The sequence below is a fragment of the Onychostruthus taczanowskii genome, unplaced genomic scaffold, assembly GCF_017590055.1.
Source record: "Onychostruthus taczanowskii isolate IOZ18803 unplaced genomic scaffold, ASM1759005v1 scaffold35, whole genome shotgun sequence".
Classification (NCBI taxonomy): Eukaryota; Metazoa; Chordata; class Aves; order Passeriformes; family Passeridae; genus Onychostruthus; species Onychostruthus taczanowskii.
The window spans coordinates 1,872,718-1,891,172 of NW_024500905.1; the positions used below are offsets into that span (position 1 = coordinate 1,872,718).

An 18,455-nucleotide genomic window follows, 5' to 3' on the forward strand; every position below is an offset into this window, starting at 1 on the left:
TCTTAAGCTACTTTGCAATGCAAAAATAGTTGCTAAAAATTTCATTTACAACTTTAAATGCTCTTCCTTTTCTGTGTAAGTCATTCTATAAGCTAAATACCATATATATATATATATATATATATATATATTTAGACACAAATGTGTGTGTGTTGTACAGGGAAGAACAAGAAAAAAGCAGGGATGTAAAGGCCAGAGATAGCTATTTCTCCCTAATTAAGTTTTCAATCAACAAGGCAATCAGTACAGAGCTGCCATCAGTGCTGCTCTGAGACCAATATATATTTAGACTGTACATCTAATCTTGGGAAAGGTTCCTAGGTAATTCTTGGCAATGAAAGGAGAAGCTGCTGAAACACAGATCCAGCTGCTATTTTAGCAGGCCATTCTGTTTTGTCTAGTGTCAAAAATTTGTGCACTTGGATGACAGTTGGATTCATTACAGAAGATTTAACTGAGCAATAGTCCATCTGAACTCCAAACTCTTATCTAGGGAGATCCTGGCCCTTCAGTGTCAAAATACATCATCCTGGCAACTAGGGTTGCAACAGGTTATCACAAAGGCTCTCCACAACAGGGAACAGTGGAGGACACGTGACAGGAATCCAACTCCATGCTTGTGCACAGGAATCTGCATGTGTGTTTTCAAGCCATCTGTGACTCAATCTGAGGAGACTGGAGGTTGTAAAATGAATACTTTCACTTATTCCACCAGTTTCAATAACTGAAGGTCCATTCTTCTCCCATAATAACCAGAAAGATAATTCCCAAAAAGCTTCCATCATATTACAATAACTTCCAAAATTAATAGTTTAAGCATATTACCAGCTTGGGTCTAGGTCTTTCAAGCATAAAATACTTGCTTTTTAAAATGACTTCTGGAGAGACAACACTGCTCTTTCCCATTATCCCATGTCCCTTGACAACATTCATTCAGTTACAAAAGTGAAATTCAGCAGTGATTATTTGAATAACATACATTTCAAGCATTTGATTGGGAGAATTAAGTGAAAAACACAGATCAGAGGTTGTACATCAACTGGTTCTCCTACAATTGGATTTCTACCATCTTCACTTTACACAATGGTAGAAGAAAAACCCTAATTTACTGCACAATGATGAAACTAGGACAAATTTGCTGACTGTGTTATCTGTGCTTTGTGTGAAGTAAGATACTTTGGGAATAATTAGTATTTGGAAAGCAAATTTTCTGATACAAAATTGTAGCACCTGTGACAGATTTAGCTTTTGTCAGCCAACTTATAGTGAAACAAACAACAACTCCCATTTAATCACAGACTAAGAAAGCTAAATGAGAACACTGACTCTTTAAATGCAGTGCTGAGTCTTAACAATGTCATGAGACTAACTCAGAAAAAAGACACTATTATACAGGCTGCCCCTATAGCACACTGTGCTTCCATTTTGTCTAAAAATACAGAATCATTTAAGGCACAGTGAAATATTCAATAGCTTCCAAGGCTAAAGAAGCTGAATTGCAAATTAGAAAGCTAAAATAGGAATAAACAAAAGTGGGGCAAGGTAAATAAATAACAACAGATATACAATCCACATTTTAAGCAATACTAGAAAATGCTGCATATATTGGTCCTTCTGAGAGATGCTGTTAGAATCATTACAGAGCAAAATAAAATGGGGGGAATACTTGAGGACTTCATCCAGGCAATAATCCTGTTTACCAATCTACCATTAGACATTATATTTGACTTTTACATTTTGTGTTCAGAAAGACTGCAAAGAGATGAAATGGTTTCTGTCTTTTCTTTTGGGTTTGGTTTTGTTCAGGTTTTTTCCTCCCAATACACAGATTGGGAGGTTTAAATGTGGCTTGTCACTCTGTTAAACATTTATAATGCTCCAATCTAACATGTTAGCTCACAAAGGAAAACAAAAGCAATCCTAACCTTTACCATGAAATAAGAACATAAAATAAGAAACACGTCTTGCTACGATCCTTGTGCCATACAGCCTAATCATCAATTTTGTCATTATGTCATGAAAGTTGCATCAAGAGCATAAACATAAAACTGGGAGTGTTATCAAACGCATGCACAAAAAGCAGTCCTAAGTGACAGCGTGTATCACATCAGCTTTCAGTAGTAAACTGACATTGCAACCTCAAATCTGAGTGTGCTTTCCAGAGGCACAAGAGCAAAAGGCTTCTGAACCAGGTCCCATCAAATATCCTCTTATTCCTATCCTCATATATCTTTTTTCAACACTAACCAGTAGCAAACACCTGGAAACAGTATAAAACTAGAAAAGCATACCGTGGTACCTCCCACAACTGCTCTTCCATCATCCAGCACTTCACGGCACCAGAAATCCTAAGCAGATTAGCATCCTTGCATTTAATAGTTACCCTCTGTGAATTCGGCTGGTTGCTTTCTGAAGAAATCAACATTTGCAACACCTTATGAAAAAGCATTTCTCACTTCAGTGATCTGGTGTGTGATACCTGTTCCAAATACCTGCCTGTCCGCTGGTTTTATCTGCTGCTTCCTACTTCTAGCTTTAGAAGACACAGTGCATTTTTGTTCCCTATTTCACTCTCCCCAAGCCACTCATGTTTTCACAGATCTTTATGGAACATGTACAACTTTTATATTGAGAGCTCTGCCTGACCCAACCACTCCCAGCTCCGCTGCAAAGTTGTACTGCCACCCCAGCTGCTGACTACAAAGGTAGTTTGGATAGTTTCTGACCCTGTCTGAGCTTTCATTACCAGATGAGCCTCACTTCCACTTCCATTGACAGGCATTCAGCCTAAAAATGAAAAGACATATCAGCATCCAATACATACCAGGAAATAGTAAAAGAGGAGTCAAAGATCTATACATACCCTGTTTGTCTATTCTAAAGATGGAACAAGCAGGGATATAATCCTTTTTTCCTCCTGGGGACTCATATCTAAGTCTTAAGCAGCTTGCAGAGCGGCAAAACACATGCTCTCATTCACTGTAATTCTCCAGGGCTGGAGTATTAGCCATTCTTTTGCGTGTACATTCAGTAGAAAAACCAAAGCAAACAGAACAGAGATGCAAGCCACAGAACAGGAAAGGAGGATGACACTGAAAACACAGCTGTCTGAATCTAAGCTGTGCTCAGCACAGCTCCAAAGGAGGCAAAGTGACTTAAAGCCACTTATTCATAAACACATATGCCCAAGACCATCTGGCTGCAAGGCTGCTTTCCCATCATAAACTTGCAAGTCTATCACTGACAAAAGCTGTTCCATTGACTGGAGCATGGTGGAGCATGAAGTTATACATTAGCCACCTTCCTGTCAGCTATAGCCCTGCAGTGTATGTGAGCACAAAAGATGGCATGCAAATGTCTTTAACAGCTCAAGACTCAAGAGTGCTCTTCTACAACTCTTCCATTCTCCTTCAATGTAATGGTGCCTCTAAAGTTTTTCATTGTCATGGAGAAAGCAGGAAAACTTCGCGGACCTTAAGGCACTGTCACACAACATGAAAATCAATCAAAAACACACACCCAAAAGTAATCATTTGGGTTTACATTTTCAGCACGCATCCTCTTGTAATATTCTTCCTAATATTTTCACATTAAAACATGAACCACTCTTTGCCAAAAAGAATAATGGAATGTGATCCATTCACTTCCATCAATAAAAATTAAATCAGACAATGCAGTTCTAACATGTTTTAGCAAGTCTTAACATTAAGTAAATAAATAAATAAACAACCAAATATCCTGACTCCATGATACCATGAAAACAAAGTCCATTCATTGCAGTACCATAACATAAGATCCTTCTAAAAATCCCAACAGATTTAGACTACAGTATAATGTGTTATCAAACAGTAATCTTAATCCCCCCCAAAAAAATAATTAGAAGGCTCAATGCTTTTGAAATTATTTCTTGCAAACTGGAGAAGATATCTTGAACGGTAGTAGGAACAGTGAAAAACATTAAAAGATTTTGAAAGATGGTTTCAGTAATGCTGTACTGATTAAGCTTTCAGAGCTTTTATTATACTAGATATTTTTAAGAAAAGGAGATTATTTAAAAGGGGCAAGTATTTAATTTCTTTGAAATATTTCCTATTAACTAAGCCTCTTGGTTACAAAATAAATGAACTACTCCTCTATCCAAACATGATAATGCGCACAACTAACAAAAGGTAGTGACTGATAAAATGCCAAAAAGTTAATATGAAAAAGTTAAGCAAGTGTAAAGGAGGAGTAAGCCTCCAAACATGTGTCTTACTTTCAGGGGAGATTTTACAACTATAAACAGAAACTGAAATATCAAATCTAGGACTAAACTCCTTTCTCAGTTAATCTGTATGAAGCTGATTGCTCAGTTGAAGGAACAGCTCCAGACTTACATGAGTGATGCTGAGATCTGAAACAGATTGAGATTCAGTAACTTCATTTTACTCTTAAAGATAACTGGAAAATTCCACTATATGAAGGACAAAAATGTAACACACTATTTTCATCTCCAGTTCTTGTGGTTATGTTTCTCCTTTCTCAACGCTCAGGTAAAGCAGACCTGCTTCTATCTCCCCTTTTTGTATTTCATTTCTACTCTTCAGTGCTCATCCTCGTCCCTTTGGCCTACAATATGTTCTTGTTCAGTAGTTTTATACATGACTGCTGTATATCACTGAAGATTTAACGCTGCAAATAAAAACATTTACTTCAGGTAGAAATCAGTCTCTAAGGCTCCAGGTATCAAATCCAGTGTGTTTGTTTTCCTAGAAATTTATATACCTAATCTTAAGCTAACAGACACCATCTGACAGATGCTGACTCTAACATGCTCCTTTTTCCTCCCTTCCTTCACACTGCTAAAATCAAATCTGCTATCACATATGATGTTAACATTGTCTAAGATTCAAGCAAAAAAGCTTGGGCAAAGGTCAGAAAGTAGTGCACATGGTCACAAAGGTGAGCGACAAACAAGACGGACTGAGAACCAGTGGCAAAGGACTACCAGCAAGCTACAAAACTCTGATGATTCTCATAAAGAGAGGAAGACTACCAGGAGCTTCTTAGCTAGCTTCTAGCTCAAACTCACAAGTAGGTAACAAGAAGTTTTAAAAAAACCCAAAAGGTGTGCAATCTAATTCAAAGCTATCATACAAAAATTCACTTCAGCTGTGTTTTGCCTTCTCTTTGGGTTACTATTTCAGTGAACACACAAAATCCTAGAGAAGAAACTCAGTGGAATTTTATCACTGTACACCAGCTGAAATTCCAGCCCTTAAATTCCAAAAGGTGCATTTAGACTTTTTTCATGTAGAACAATGATATAATTCTGACAAACCAGCAGCAACTAGAAAATACCCAGTAAACATGTAATACCTACAATTAAATCATTATGTCTAAACAGTAAGCTGTAACTACTAATCAGAAAGAGTGAAACTGGAACGACACATGGAAATAAATCTTAATTTTCTCTGGAGCCAATGATGCTGAATGGGCCACATAATTATAGCACTTTACTTTGTCCTTTTTCCTTTGTAATTTATGATACTCCCATTGATGCTAACAACAATAAGACCAGCAGAACTGACATTTTTGGCATTGTAAGGGGCAATGGGAGTTTTAGCATTGATTTTATGGGAGAAAATTAGGGCAATGTTGAGAGTATCTCATCCATGGTATTAGAAGTATAACATTCATTTAGAGGATCCAGACAGGACCTGTGCCCTGTTATATGCAGGCTGAGATACAGGAGAAAGCAGCATAAGAAAGCAGTCAAGAGCCATTATTAAGTCAGTGGGATTGCTTTCTTTGCTTTACCCACTACTTGTTGATAAGAAACCAGTACTGTAAGATAGAAAAAAGCCAAGTAAAATCAACATGGCCCTTCATTTTCATTCCAACACAAAAAAAAAAAAGAAAAACTTCAAGTGACTGCAAGGAACTCAATTTTTTAATTAATAATCTTCTGCAGTGCAATTCTGTGAACTCAATGTAAATGGGGCACCTAAAACTGATTAAAAGTCTGTATTCCGGCAAATTTCCAGATACTTTAAAATATATCCTGCTTTGCTGAGAATCCTTGTCAAAATAAACAGAAATATTAAACTGAGTGGTTTATTTCCCTTGTAAAATTCAACTTCACCTTTTAGCTATGAATATGAAGAGGAGGGCAGTTCCATTTTGAACCGCAGCAACAGCAGTTGCAGTGTGGTGGCAAAGCAGTTTGCAATCAAAGTCTAAAGGGAACAGTTAGAAGGATTGCAAAGTTAGTGCATGGCAGAGTCTGATGGTATCTGCTCTGCAGTGAGAAACCTGCTAGTATGTGAAGCTTGGCTTTAAACAAAAATGTATTTGATGCATTATTTGGTAGAAGTACTAAAATACCGAGCTAAGGACAAATCCTACAGAAATAAAGCACTCTCTGAAATGGAACTGCATGTATTTGACTGAATTTGTACATTCATTTAATTCTATCTTGTCGGGTTGTATAATACACTTTAACCTAAAACCACACATTGCTCAAAAAATATATTCTTAGTGCACACACAAAAAAAAAGATGGAAAGTTTTCCAGAGATATTTAGATGGCACCTGCTAATTGTGACATGTTGGCTGCTCATTCCACTGCATTAACTTGAACTATGCCCAAGAATTGCTAACCAGGCAAAAAAATCTCTGCTGTACTCTTCTGTAACAATTTCCTCTGTATAAACACCAGACTTGGAAAGAAGTTATTACTACTTATTATGAAAAGCTGTCCATAAACCAATCAAGAAAACTTACTGCAAGCATGTCACCATGTCTAGACCATAAGGACCTGTAACATTTGTACATTAACAGTGAATAACAGATAGAGAAGCAATGAACAAATGTTTCTCATTGTGCAAAACACTTTTACACAATTCAGTCCCTAGAGCTGCACCTTTTTTTTTCCAAAATGAAGACACCTCAAAAATCATTAGCCCTTACATCTGGCAATATGTGTGTCAACCTAGCCACAGTAACTTAGCTTTAAATGCATGTAGGGAAAGGAAAAGGAAGAGGAAGGGGAAGAGAAAAACAGAGGAGAAGAAAGAGATGATAAAGGAGAGGAGAAAGTTTTCACAACAGCGTATTTTGTTCAGCATGGATTCAGGATATTTTTTTCTGAATGTCCTCCACTAAACTGAAGTAGATTGATTTATTTCATTTCCAATATACATAATGGGTTAACTAGGAGTTCAATCCTGCAGTATTTGTTTTGAAAATATCCCCACTGACTTCTAAAAAGCTAATGGAAATTCTGATTGCATAAGAGCAGCAAAATCATGCACAAAATGCTTCCCTTCCAGTGCCCTGTAAAATCCACTGAGCTGCCTTGTAGCAACAGAGGTAAGGTTGGCACTGAACTGCTATCAGGAAACAGTGTAATTATATTCCAAAAGAAAACATTTTTGTAAATAGCTGCTGAGCCTGCTGACATTATCTGGAAATTCATACCTATCACTCTTTCTCTTAATAATTCCTATAATAAAAATGAAGGAGAAAACAGTCATAACTGAATTTCATATGCAACAAAAAGAAGCTCACTGAAGGCATGCCAAGTGAATAGCTATACAGTATGTGTAACATGCCTGACTCTAACACTGCCATAAAGGGCAATGCTGTTCCAAGAAAACAAACTTCGTTTATACACAGTGTGTACACTAATTGTTTTTCTTTTTGTAAAAGCTTTACCAGCAGAGCAAAATAACATTTTATGCTAGCTGAAGAACATCATGACTTCCTCCTAATGAAGGCAATACCATCCATAACCTTGCTCTGAACCCAGGCACTGGGGACACCTCTGGCTTTTGAGGTCCAGCAGCAGCTACCCTCACGACATTTTATGTTCCTTTCTGCAACCTCCAATGTGGGCAAAGTGTAACCATGTGAACTGAAATCCTGTCTTCAAAGAGTCCATCTTAGATTGAATTCTTCTCCAAAATTTTAGTCAACACCAGAAAGCACTGAGAAATACCACATTTTACTTTTTTTTTTTTTATCAGTATGTCCTTTCCTTTGCTGTCACCATGCACTGGAGCACAGCTCTAAAGGTCAGAAGGAAAATGATCTTGTTTCAGGAAAATGCTTTTTCCTAGCACTGACCACTTTTAGATATCCCAGCAGCAATAGAGACCCTCTCTCTCCCTGCACCAACAGCTCACAGCTGCTTATGCTCAGAAGGAGACTCAGGCCCTGAAGCAGAAAGCAAAGAGCCCATGTCTCCCTTCTCCTGGCACCCCCTAACAACTGGGAAAGAAAACTGTCTGATCCAAATGCTCCAGGAACACAAAGCAGAGCAGAAAAATGGAAAGGAGATAATATAACCAAACAGGAATATTCTGCTAATGCACCATTTCAGGAAGAAGCTCCCTTTGCAGAGCACCGATGTTATATGGGGCAAAACCACCAGCACACATGATGTGCAGCTGCAAAACTGTGGGTGCATTACATTCAGCCTTCCCAATGTTCTGCCTTCAAAAAGGTAATAGTTAAACTGTAGAACTGTACATAAACCAAATACCCTCATTCTGTCTGTGGATCAGCTTGTTGCACACCAGGACAGCACTGTGGTCTCATTTGTAGCAGAACTGGACTCGGTGACTGACCCTGATGTGACATCTGTTCTGAATATCTGAAGTGGTTTCTAATGCTAAACATTTTAACAGAATATCTTCTTGGGTTTCAAAACAGACATCCAAATCTCACAGATCTTTTTCATCTTACTCATATTGGTCCAATTTCCCTTCAGATGTACAGGCACTCCATCATCCTCATTAATCTTTTTAAAGAAATACTAGTTGAATGATCAACATTTTCTGGAGGCCCATCTTGGTGTCTTCACAGGCAGAGCAGCAGCCACACAGCTGACAATGATGCCAGTGGAACACATAAACTCTTCTGATCCCTAAGTGCTAAGACTTGGGAGTTTTGCATACTTCACACCTGTGTAAATGTTAACTTCAGTTTCTCTGTGCCTAGATCTCCAGCACCATGCCTTTCTTCCCTATGAGGTTTCTATCCCCTGCATTAACTGTTGCTGATGCACTCTGATACCACACTGGATGACATTTAAGAAAACTGAATGTAGCAATTAGGAACTAGGCTACAAAGCAAATGAAAATTATATGAAACTATTGAACAGAAGAACAATTCAGTTAGCATGGTCCACCTTGTGAACTGAATCAGACATTGTCCTAAGCAGAAAACACTGGGTACTTGCATAACTGAAAAACCTGGTAAAGGTGCACACACAGAAAAAAGAAAAAAAAAATTAACTTCAGCATTTCTCTAAAACTTTACATTTAAATTATGCAACTTCAAACACAATTTACCTTTAAGCATTAGCATTTTGCTACACACAGTATACTCAAAATACTCTTGGAGTTAGAGGAAGTATTTCCATTTTTGGAGTGATACCCAAATCTGGCCTTTACTATCCTATAAGTCTTTAATATTTTCAAAGGAAAAAAATATTGTGACACGACAACTTATAGAAGTTTCTTATGCAAGAAACAGACCTACTGTCTTTTACTGACCTATGTAAGTCAAAGTGGAAAAAGCTATAGGAATTCAGTCCATAATGCGGAATTCCTTTAACAAATGTAAACTAAAATCCAGACTGATGTAAATTAGAAGCAAAAGAAATGCTGAGGGGGCAAAAAAGGTGAAAGATGCTAACAATCTCATAGATACGCACTGTAGAAAACAGAGATGTCTGCTCCTATGAGATGTCCTATGATTTCTGAAGTCCTCCCTTTAACATGTTCAAGACCTCCAGTTACCAATTCTCAGATAAAGGGATTGGTAGCAACTGCCTCAGACAGTTAATTGTCAGAATGTAGATCCATGGTGATACTTTGATGTTCACCAAGGTCATACACTCTGATTTTCTAAACCAGAGGAGGTGGGTGCAGAATCAGCTGAAATGTAGTTCACTCAACATCTAGCAAATGCACCATCTGCAATACCAGAGGTACTGTAGATGTAAAGATGCTCCTCCTGGGTGGCAAAAGTTACATCCTTTAACTGAGCAAAAGAGGACTCCAGGTAGTTCCATGTTCATTGTTGATCTGAAGGCAGCATCGCAGTTTACTGCTTCAGTGACTTTGATTTTTTTTTTTTTTTTTTTTTGTCTTTGCGGATTTTTTATGATTTACAGAAAACTCCTGAAAAGAAGTCTCTAATGATGTCTCATTAAAGACAGCAAACAACTAACTGTTATGAATTGGTAATAAAGATATAATAAACAGGTATTAAATGGTACACTGTTTAATACACTATGTAAAAAATAGATTATCATATAATACCATGGAAATAGATGAAAATATTTCATGCATTACTATTTCATGCACATTGTAGGTGTCTAAAAAGCAAGAAAAAGCAGTGCAGATGAAAGGAAGTCTAAATAGCCAGCAATATGATACTAGGAAGTGACTGAAATCTGAACCTTGCTGTATTTAATAGCCTGAACACCACACTTCCCCAAACAGCTCCTGTGAAAGGCTGACTAATTTGTTTCAATACAGTGGCCATTTTACAGCGCCAAAACACACAGCATCTATCCAAAGCATTGTATGAAAATTCTTCCAAATGTACAATGTGAAACCTAAAAAGTAGTTAATTTATCACAGAAGCAGAGATTCCTACAGTAACTAATTCAAACTGCTGATGATGCACTAAATCAGAGTGAGTGATGAACACATACACAGCAGCAAGTGAAGTTCAAAAGGATACAGATCTATGTGATCAATGAGCTGTCACACAGCAAATGAAATGCAGCGTTGACAAACGTACAGTAATAGAGATGAAGCTCCAAAATAATCAAACCAAATATAAGAAAATAAACCAGTGCAGAAATATCTCATTACAGCACTGGAGGTGCCTTTTAAAACACATCTACCAGACATTCAAATCACTGGTACTTCTCTATTTAATTTGAAAAAAATAAAAACCAAGCCCTGGTTACTTGAAGAGATGCATTGTCGTAACGCAGTAAAGTCTTCCAAAAAATGCAATCCAGTGACACCAGACATGTAAGAAACCGTCTATTTCAAGCACAGAGTTGGAACAACAGCCTACAGAAGAAAATCTCACACAGACCGAGTATCGTATTGCACATTACCATCCTGAGTGATGACTGAATGATAAGGCCAACCTCTATCAATCTTTGCAGTTCAGAAACATAATCAGAGCAAGTGGTGCTGACCAAGCCTTTTCATATTCTAACAACCTTCTTACCTGATTAATAGCTTTTTGACTGAAGAGCAACCCCATTTTGTAAGAAGAGTTCTGGCATTCAGTGATGTGCACTTCTTGAATTTTCCCCGAGCATAAGAAACTGCACATCATGACAGATGCCAGAATTTTCAAAAAGACAGAAATCAGCTGTTGTGAGAAGGAAGAATTTATTAGACATTTTCTACAAAAATAATAGCTGTAACTTTCTCATATGCAAGTGTTACCAGCTGTGGCTACTACTGTCATTATTCAATTATTCATGACAGCCAATACATTCTCTTTTGCTTTTGTCTACAGAGTGCTACAGTGAGAATGTTCTGTATGTAACTAAATCTCCTGTTTGAAACACCATATGATTCAAGACATCATATCTTTGAAAGGCTTTTCAAAAATCCTACCTTCACTAGTCTCTTGGATGCAGCTTTATTGTGGAACTGCCACACTATAATCAAATGCCCTTTCAAGTATATTCACCATCATAGGAACAGTCCAGTTATTCTTGACAGATATGAATCTCTACAAAGACATCTACACTGTAAAGAAGAGCACTTCTACCAGAATTTTACTTCCTTGCAGACTCCTTAACAGAACAGTTTGCTGAACTGTTACAGATCACATGGACATTTGTACATTTCCTTCAGATCATATTTATTGGTAAAAAATATCCACCAAAGAACCTCATTCTCCTCCATCAACTTTTCTCTTCTTTTTAATACAGTTGACTGTTTTCTTTGACAAATAAGGGATTTTTCACCCCCCATCTGTCTCCACCTGCTCTTCAAATAGTCACATCTCAAGCAATTAACAAATAAGGTAGCAATCCTATTTGCTTCTTGTTCTAAACCTCATTTTTCCTCTCCTTAACCCAAAGTTAAGTTACACCTTATCTGTTGTAGTGTCTCCTATATTAAAGCTCTAATTTTTTAGCTCTTAATAAGATGATGAATCATGCCTTGATTTGCACAAACAATGCAAACACAAATAAAGAACTATTCATTTTTGTTTATGCTACTTTAATAAGACTTCAGAATTACTCTTTTTATCATCTGTTAAAAACTTAAGGACATAGCTAATACACTAAAAAGAATTGAAATAATACTGGAAATATAACAGAGTGGAGAGGTAACAATATAGAAGGTTCTTGGAGTGTGTGGAAGTTAACTTCTAGACACAGTTGGTGACCAAGACAACTAAAAAAGCTGCCCTGTAGGAGCTCTTGTTTGTGAACAAAGATTGGCGGGTGATGTGATGATTGGATGGCATCTTGGGCGCAGCCATTATGAAATTATAGAGTTTTCTTGGAGAAGTCGGGTCAGCAGAACTGCTGCCTCAGCCTGTTTATGACACTTGTTGAGAGAGCCCCTTTGCCTGAAGAGCAAAGGAGTCCAGGATGGCAGAACATTTTAAGAAATCCTAAGGATGCTGGAGCTGGCCATCCCCACGTGCTGAAAGACAAGCCAGTGGGGAAGACCACCGGCCTGGCTGCACAGAGAGCTTTGTCTGGAGCTCAGATAACAAAAACAAGTTTATGACCTTTGGAAGAAGGGGCAAGCAGCTCAGGAGGACTACAAGGGCATTGTGAGGTTATGCAGGCAGAAAACTTGAAGAGTCAAAGCTGAAGTAGAACTTTATCTAGACACTGCTGTAAAACACATTAAAAAATGTTTCTATAATATATTAGCAACAGAAGGAGGGCTGAGAATCTCCATTCTTGGCAGAATATGGGGAATAACATGGTGACAAAGAATGAGTAAAAGGCTGAGGTACTTAATGCCTTCTTAGTCTCAGTCTCTCATAGTAAGACCAATTTTTCTTTGGGTACCTAGCCCCCTGAGCTGGACAACAGAGAGCAGAACTGAAGCATCAACCATCTGAGGGAAAATGGTCAGCAGTCTTTTACACCAGTTAGATACACAGAAGTCTATTGGAAAGAACAGGATACATCCAAGGGTCCTGAGGGAGCTGGCAGCAGTGCTCACCAAACCACTTTCCATCACTTATCAGTAGTTCTGGCTCACTGGGTAAGTCCTAGACAACCAGAGGTTAGCAGTGTGACACCCATTTACAAGAAGGGCTGGAAGGATGATCTGAAGAGTGACAGGCCTGTCAGCCTGACCTCAGTGCCAGGGAAGGTCATGGAGCAGATTGTCTTGAGTTCCATCACACAGCAGATATGCAAGACAACCAGGGCATCAGGCCCAGCCAGCATGCTGTAAGGAAGGTCCTGTCTGACCAACCTGACCCCCTTCTGTGACCTACTTTGTGGATGAGGGAAAGGCCATGGATTTTGTCTACTTACTAAAGCCTTTGACACCACTTCCCACAGCATTCACCTGGAAAAACTGGCTGTGGAGGTCTTTTAGAACTCAGTTACTCAGCAAGCCATTAGAATGACACAGGAGGAATGAACCATCAAGTGCATTTTCAGAATATTTGTTATTTGAAGAGATTTATAAATAGTAGCAGTATTCAATTTTGCTGTTCTACAGAAAGGACATTTAGTTGAATATTAGAATTACACATTAAAACAGGATTCAAGGCATCACAATTCAAAAATCCTAGTGATGGTACCAAGCTGAAGAGCTAAAATGCCTATACCAGTGCATGACAGAAAGGGTAAATTAGTCGTCCAGTTTCCTTTATCATTAGCAAAGCTATAGCCCAGCAAATGTACAGTGCAAGAACAGTATTATGTTAGATTTGCAAAATACAAAAAAATAAATGATTGACAGATATTTCCAACTGTATAATTTGTCGCTTATGAAAAACTTATGAACTTTATGTTTTATTTTGTTCAGCTTGAAAACATACACATGGAAAATCTCTATCTGGATTTCAAACTGGTTTTAGTTAAAATCATCATCTTCCTACTGAACTGACGCCAAGACTTGTACTAGTCAGATTTTCACAGTTAGATTTTTCATAGACTTTCATTAGCAAACAGAATGGTTTCTATTTAGAGCCAAACCAGTGAAAAGCAGAAATAATAGGAAACCATTCAAATCAAAAACCAAAGCTCCATTACAACTTTACGGTAATTATGATTAATCCCTGCATAGCTATTCTTTGATATGAGCTTATTTTTCAGTCTGTTTCAAGACAACTTGCACACTGTTATTTCTCAGGCAAACGTAGAAGAAAACAGAAAAACAGGGTTTCAGATGTACACACTAAAACTTTTCCTTTCTAAAACCCTAAGTGACATACTCCACTGGGAAACAGTGCTACTGAAATCCTCTATGGATTGATCTGTCCAAACAGAAGTTTCTGGCTGGAATATGGAGTTTGCTGGACTAAGGACAGAAGTCTTACTGTCTTAAATTACATGATGGTTTTTCCCTTGACATGATAAGATTTTATGAAGGAAACTTCTGATTTAAGGAGTTCTCATCTGGACAAGAAATTTATCTAATTGATCTGACCTGATGTTACAACTCAGCAAATTATCAAGCTGGTCCCATGAGTAAATTATGCTACAAACCCTGATTGTACTGTAAATTCTCCAAAAAGCTGCATTTCCTCAGCAAATTTCCTTTCATTGCCTTTGCACGGAAAATACCTCTCTGACATGACCAATGTATTCATTTAATTTTTGGTTTATATTTTATCTTCCAATTTATTTTGGTTAGAGCTAGAATTATTCTGTTAAAAAATGACCTGATCCTAGACATAGTTTATTTAAATTTCAAAATGAAAAGCTTACTAAGAACAGATAAGATTGATTACTCCTTCCAACTTAGCATAATTGTATTTCAGGTGAACATCAATTTACTTTAAAGGACACTTCTAAGTAGCAGGCTGTATCATACATAATTCATCAATCACAGCTGCCTGTAACATGATTTACTCAAGCAGATTTCAATGGAATAGAGGGAATTGCATTGTTTTTTATGCTTTGGCTTGTTTGTTTTTAAATAGTTTACGAAACACTCATTTGTCCTGAATTATTGCTGAAAGGAGTTCATCCTTGGTAATCAGAACGTTGAGTTTCTTTCTCTTTGTATAGAAATGTTACCTCTTTAAATTTCTTTTAAAAGACAGAGTGAGTTTTCAAAACATCGTTAAGGCAGAGAGCACTCCATGCTTATTAAAGGTAAAAATAAAGCTCAAGGATTTTGCTGTGGAGGAAGCGATGGCAAGGGATTTATCTGAAAAGCATTATTCATTTTAGGGCTATTTATTTTCCAGCTGGCTTATATTGTTATTATTTGTTAGACCAGCAGTCAAACACAGGTGAAGAGAAGTAGCTGCTTCCTCAGCTAGTCCTTCTCATAGTTGTCACATGTATAAAGTGGCTTTTATGTGGCACTCTACACAAAACTGTATGCCAGTTGAAGTACAATCACTTCATACATCAAGAAATATAGGTGAAACTGCATCTTCAATCAAATTCAGCTTCAGGGACATGGTGGTACCTCAGATGGTCCTAAAGTAAAGAAACATTTCCAGAAATTGATGCAAATATAGCTTCAAAAGAAAAAAGAGCAAGAGAAACTGCTAGAAATACACATCTACACAAAGATAGAAAAGGCTTTACTTACTTGTAAACCCATTTGAAACACAGAGTGACCCATAAAGCTAGCCAACATTCGAATCAGAGCTGCACCCTATGGGAAATAATAGAGAAACAAAGTTACCGGTTTTGAATTCCAAGATAACACAATAAATACTCTCAGAAGCAGGCATTTCCACCCAACACTAACATGCCTGAAACCTGTAACTTATACAATCTTTATGTGTAGTAGAATGAAAAAGAGAGAGAAGATAATGCAAATGCTTACTAGCAAAAGTGAGAAAGCAAAGTGATAACAAGTGTTAATAAGTGATAATAAGTGTTAATAACCTGCCCCATATATTGAATAAGGTGCAGGTCAAACAACACACTCCCCCCACTGCTGGAGCATGCATGTGTCTGTTCCACAGGTGACTGACCTCAACCTTTCTACGCACTCAACAGAAAGGCCTGGTTTTAAATGAGAGCAAAGAAATAGTGCCAACTGCAAAATCTACCTCAGTGATTATTCATAACACTTCTATCTCCATTACAATATTGTACATCGGGATTCAGTGATACCACTTCCCTTTGTAACAGACTTCAAGATCTGGTGACCAAAAGTGAGTAATTTCCATTAGAATTTTATGAGATGTGGATATATATATTTGACGTATTAATAGTCAGGTTATTTTCCAGACTATCATGCAAAGAGGTAAGTACTTGTATAGCACTCTTATATATACTTATATATATATACTAAGAACTGCTATAAGTATATATATACTTATAGCAGTTCTTAGCCTCTTCCTCTTCAGACAAAGCATAGAGATCTAAGAGACAAGTCATTCTAAATCCCAGTACTTACTGCAAGAAACAGACAGATTCATGCAAGAGCAGCTTTTTTTAAGCATCCTTTTTGTGTTTTCTTACACACTCTCAGAAACACAATTGCTGTGTATTTTCCTTTTTCACAAGTGCTCTACTTCAAGCAAAAATAACTTTGCCGATCTGATGTGACCATTTAGCTATAATATACCACTTTACAACATAATTTCAATACAACCAGTCTTCCAATCCCAATATTTACTTGTTATACTTGTACTAATCACCATACAAGAGGGAAGACAATTGTGATTGCAAATCCATTAATTAAAGGCTTTAAGAACATGATGCTAGAATTCAATCACCTCATCTAGAGATGAAGGTCCAGGAATTAGGTTAACACTCAATCAGACAATAATAAAAAAAAAGGGAACATTACATAGGTTTCTCTATGGTTTCTCTTTCTATTTCAGAAAATTCAAGATCAGAATAATGTTTCAGAGCACTATATAATGTATCACAACTAATATTTACTCTCACAGTGAGAGCAAATAATTGGAAGATATCTAGTTTACTAATTGGAAGATACCTAGTTTCACTTACTTGAATGTATCTAGCTTCAGCTTTCAAAACAGGATTTTATGTCTTTTCCTGCTAAATGAAAGTTCAGGATAGTTTGGAAATTTAACTGTTGTCCAATTTTTAGATCATTTTACACATGTTCCACTGAATTTTTTATACAGTGGCTATTTTTAAGTACTGAATGGATCTGTAATAAACAACACTTGAATTAATGACATAAATCAAAAAATATTTGTAAATTATTAGTAAGTTATAAGAAAATACAAGTCCTTCATATAGGCAGCAAAACCAAACATTATATAGGTTGCAGAGTAACTGAGCTGCTTTTAGGAATTGAATAGTGAATAAACCAAAACATGATTTTGCATTATTAACACTAGGATATGTTGTTATGGTGGTATATAATCTTACTGGAAGACAAATTATGTCTAGAACACATTGCAGAATAGGAAGTAACACCTTTCAAAACAGATTATTAGCTAAGCAGATAATACCATAGGTCAGGAAACATTATTGCCCTTATGTTACCAGAGAAATAGATTGAGTGAAATTCTCAGAGACATTTAAGCAGATAAACAGCAGATAAATCTTTTTAAGCAGATAAACAGAAGATTTTTTTTTTTTAATCTTATAAATAGGTAAATCCTACTTATTCTGTAAGTAACTTGGTCAAGGCAATCCAAAGCATCCGTAGCAGAAACAAGAAATCCATAAAACATACCAAACAAAATCCTCAACAAGAAGACATTTTTCCATTCATCACACATCCCTTTTCCTACTCACTATTTAGTATTCCAGGATGCCCTGGTTTCTTTCTCACAGTTTAAATTTCACATAGTAACAAAAGACATGTATTTATATAAGCACCTTGACTCTACTCGACTCCACTGACTTCTTTAAAAAGTAAGCAAGCTAATAGTTCATATTATCTTGCCCACAGAGTCTTTTTCTCTATCCAGAGACCAAGAATTATCATATACATGTAAAGAAATTATATAATTCCCCTCACAGGTAACATTTAGACACATGTTGGATGGCTGGCTATATTATACAGCAAACAAAATAAAACAGCAAGTAAAAACTGAATGGAAAGTCAAGGCACAAACGCAGGACTAGATAGATCTCTTTTCACAGCTACTTTAGAAGTACTTTCTACCAACTAATTGCCTTCAGGAAACTCAGAAACTCTACTTAAAGCTTGCAGAACAATAGGCTTGTCACAGTTCTGCCATCTTCCCCATCCAGGGAAAGCAAATGCTTTCTTGATGTGTTTCAGGAAGGGAATGGATTCAAAAAAACAAGAGAACCTTAAG

At 37.0% G+C, this 18,455-nt stretch overlaps 1 protein-coding gene across 1 annotated transcript in view; it reads right to left on the minus strand.

The window, feature by feature from the left end:
- TRHDE (thyrotropin releasing hormone degrading enzyme) overlaps positions 1 to 18,455 on the minus strand; it is a 197,922-nt gene that overhangs the window by 70,157 nt on the left and 109,310 nt on the right. Inside the window, exon 7 of the mRNA XM_041411306.1 lies at positions 15,785 to 15,850. Within this exon, the coding sequence (XP_041267240.1) occupies positions 15,785 to 15,850 (66 nt within the window). The remainder of the gene's footprint in view (positions 1 to 15,784; positions 15,851 to 18,455) is intronic.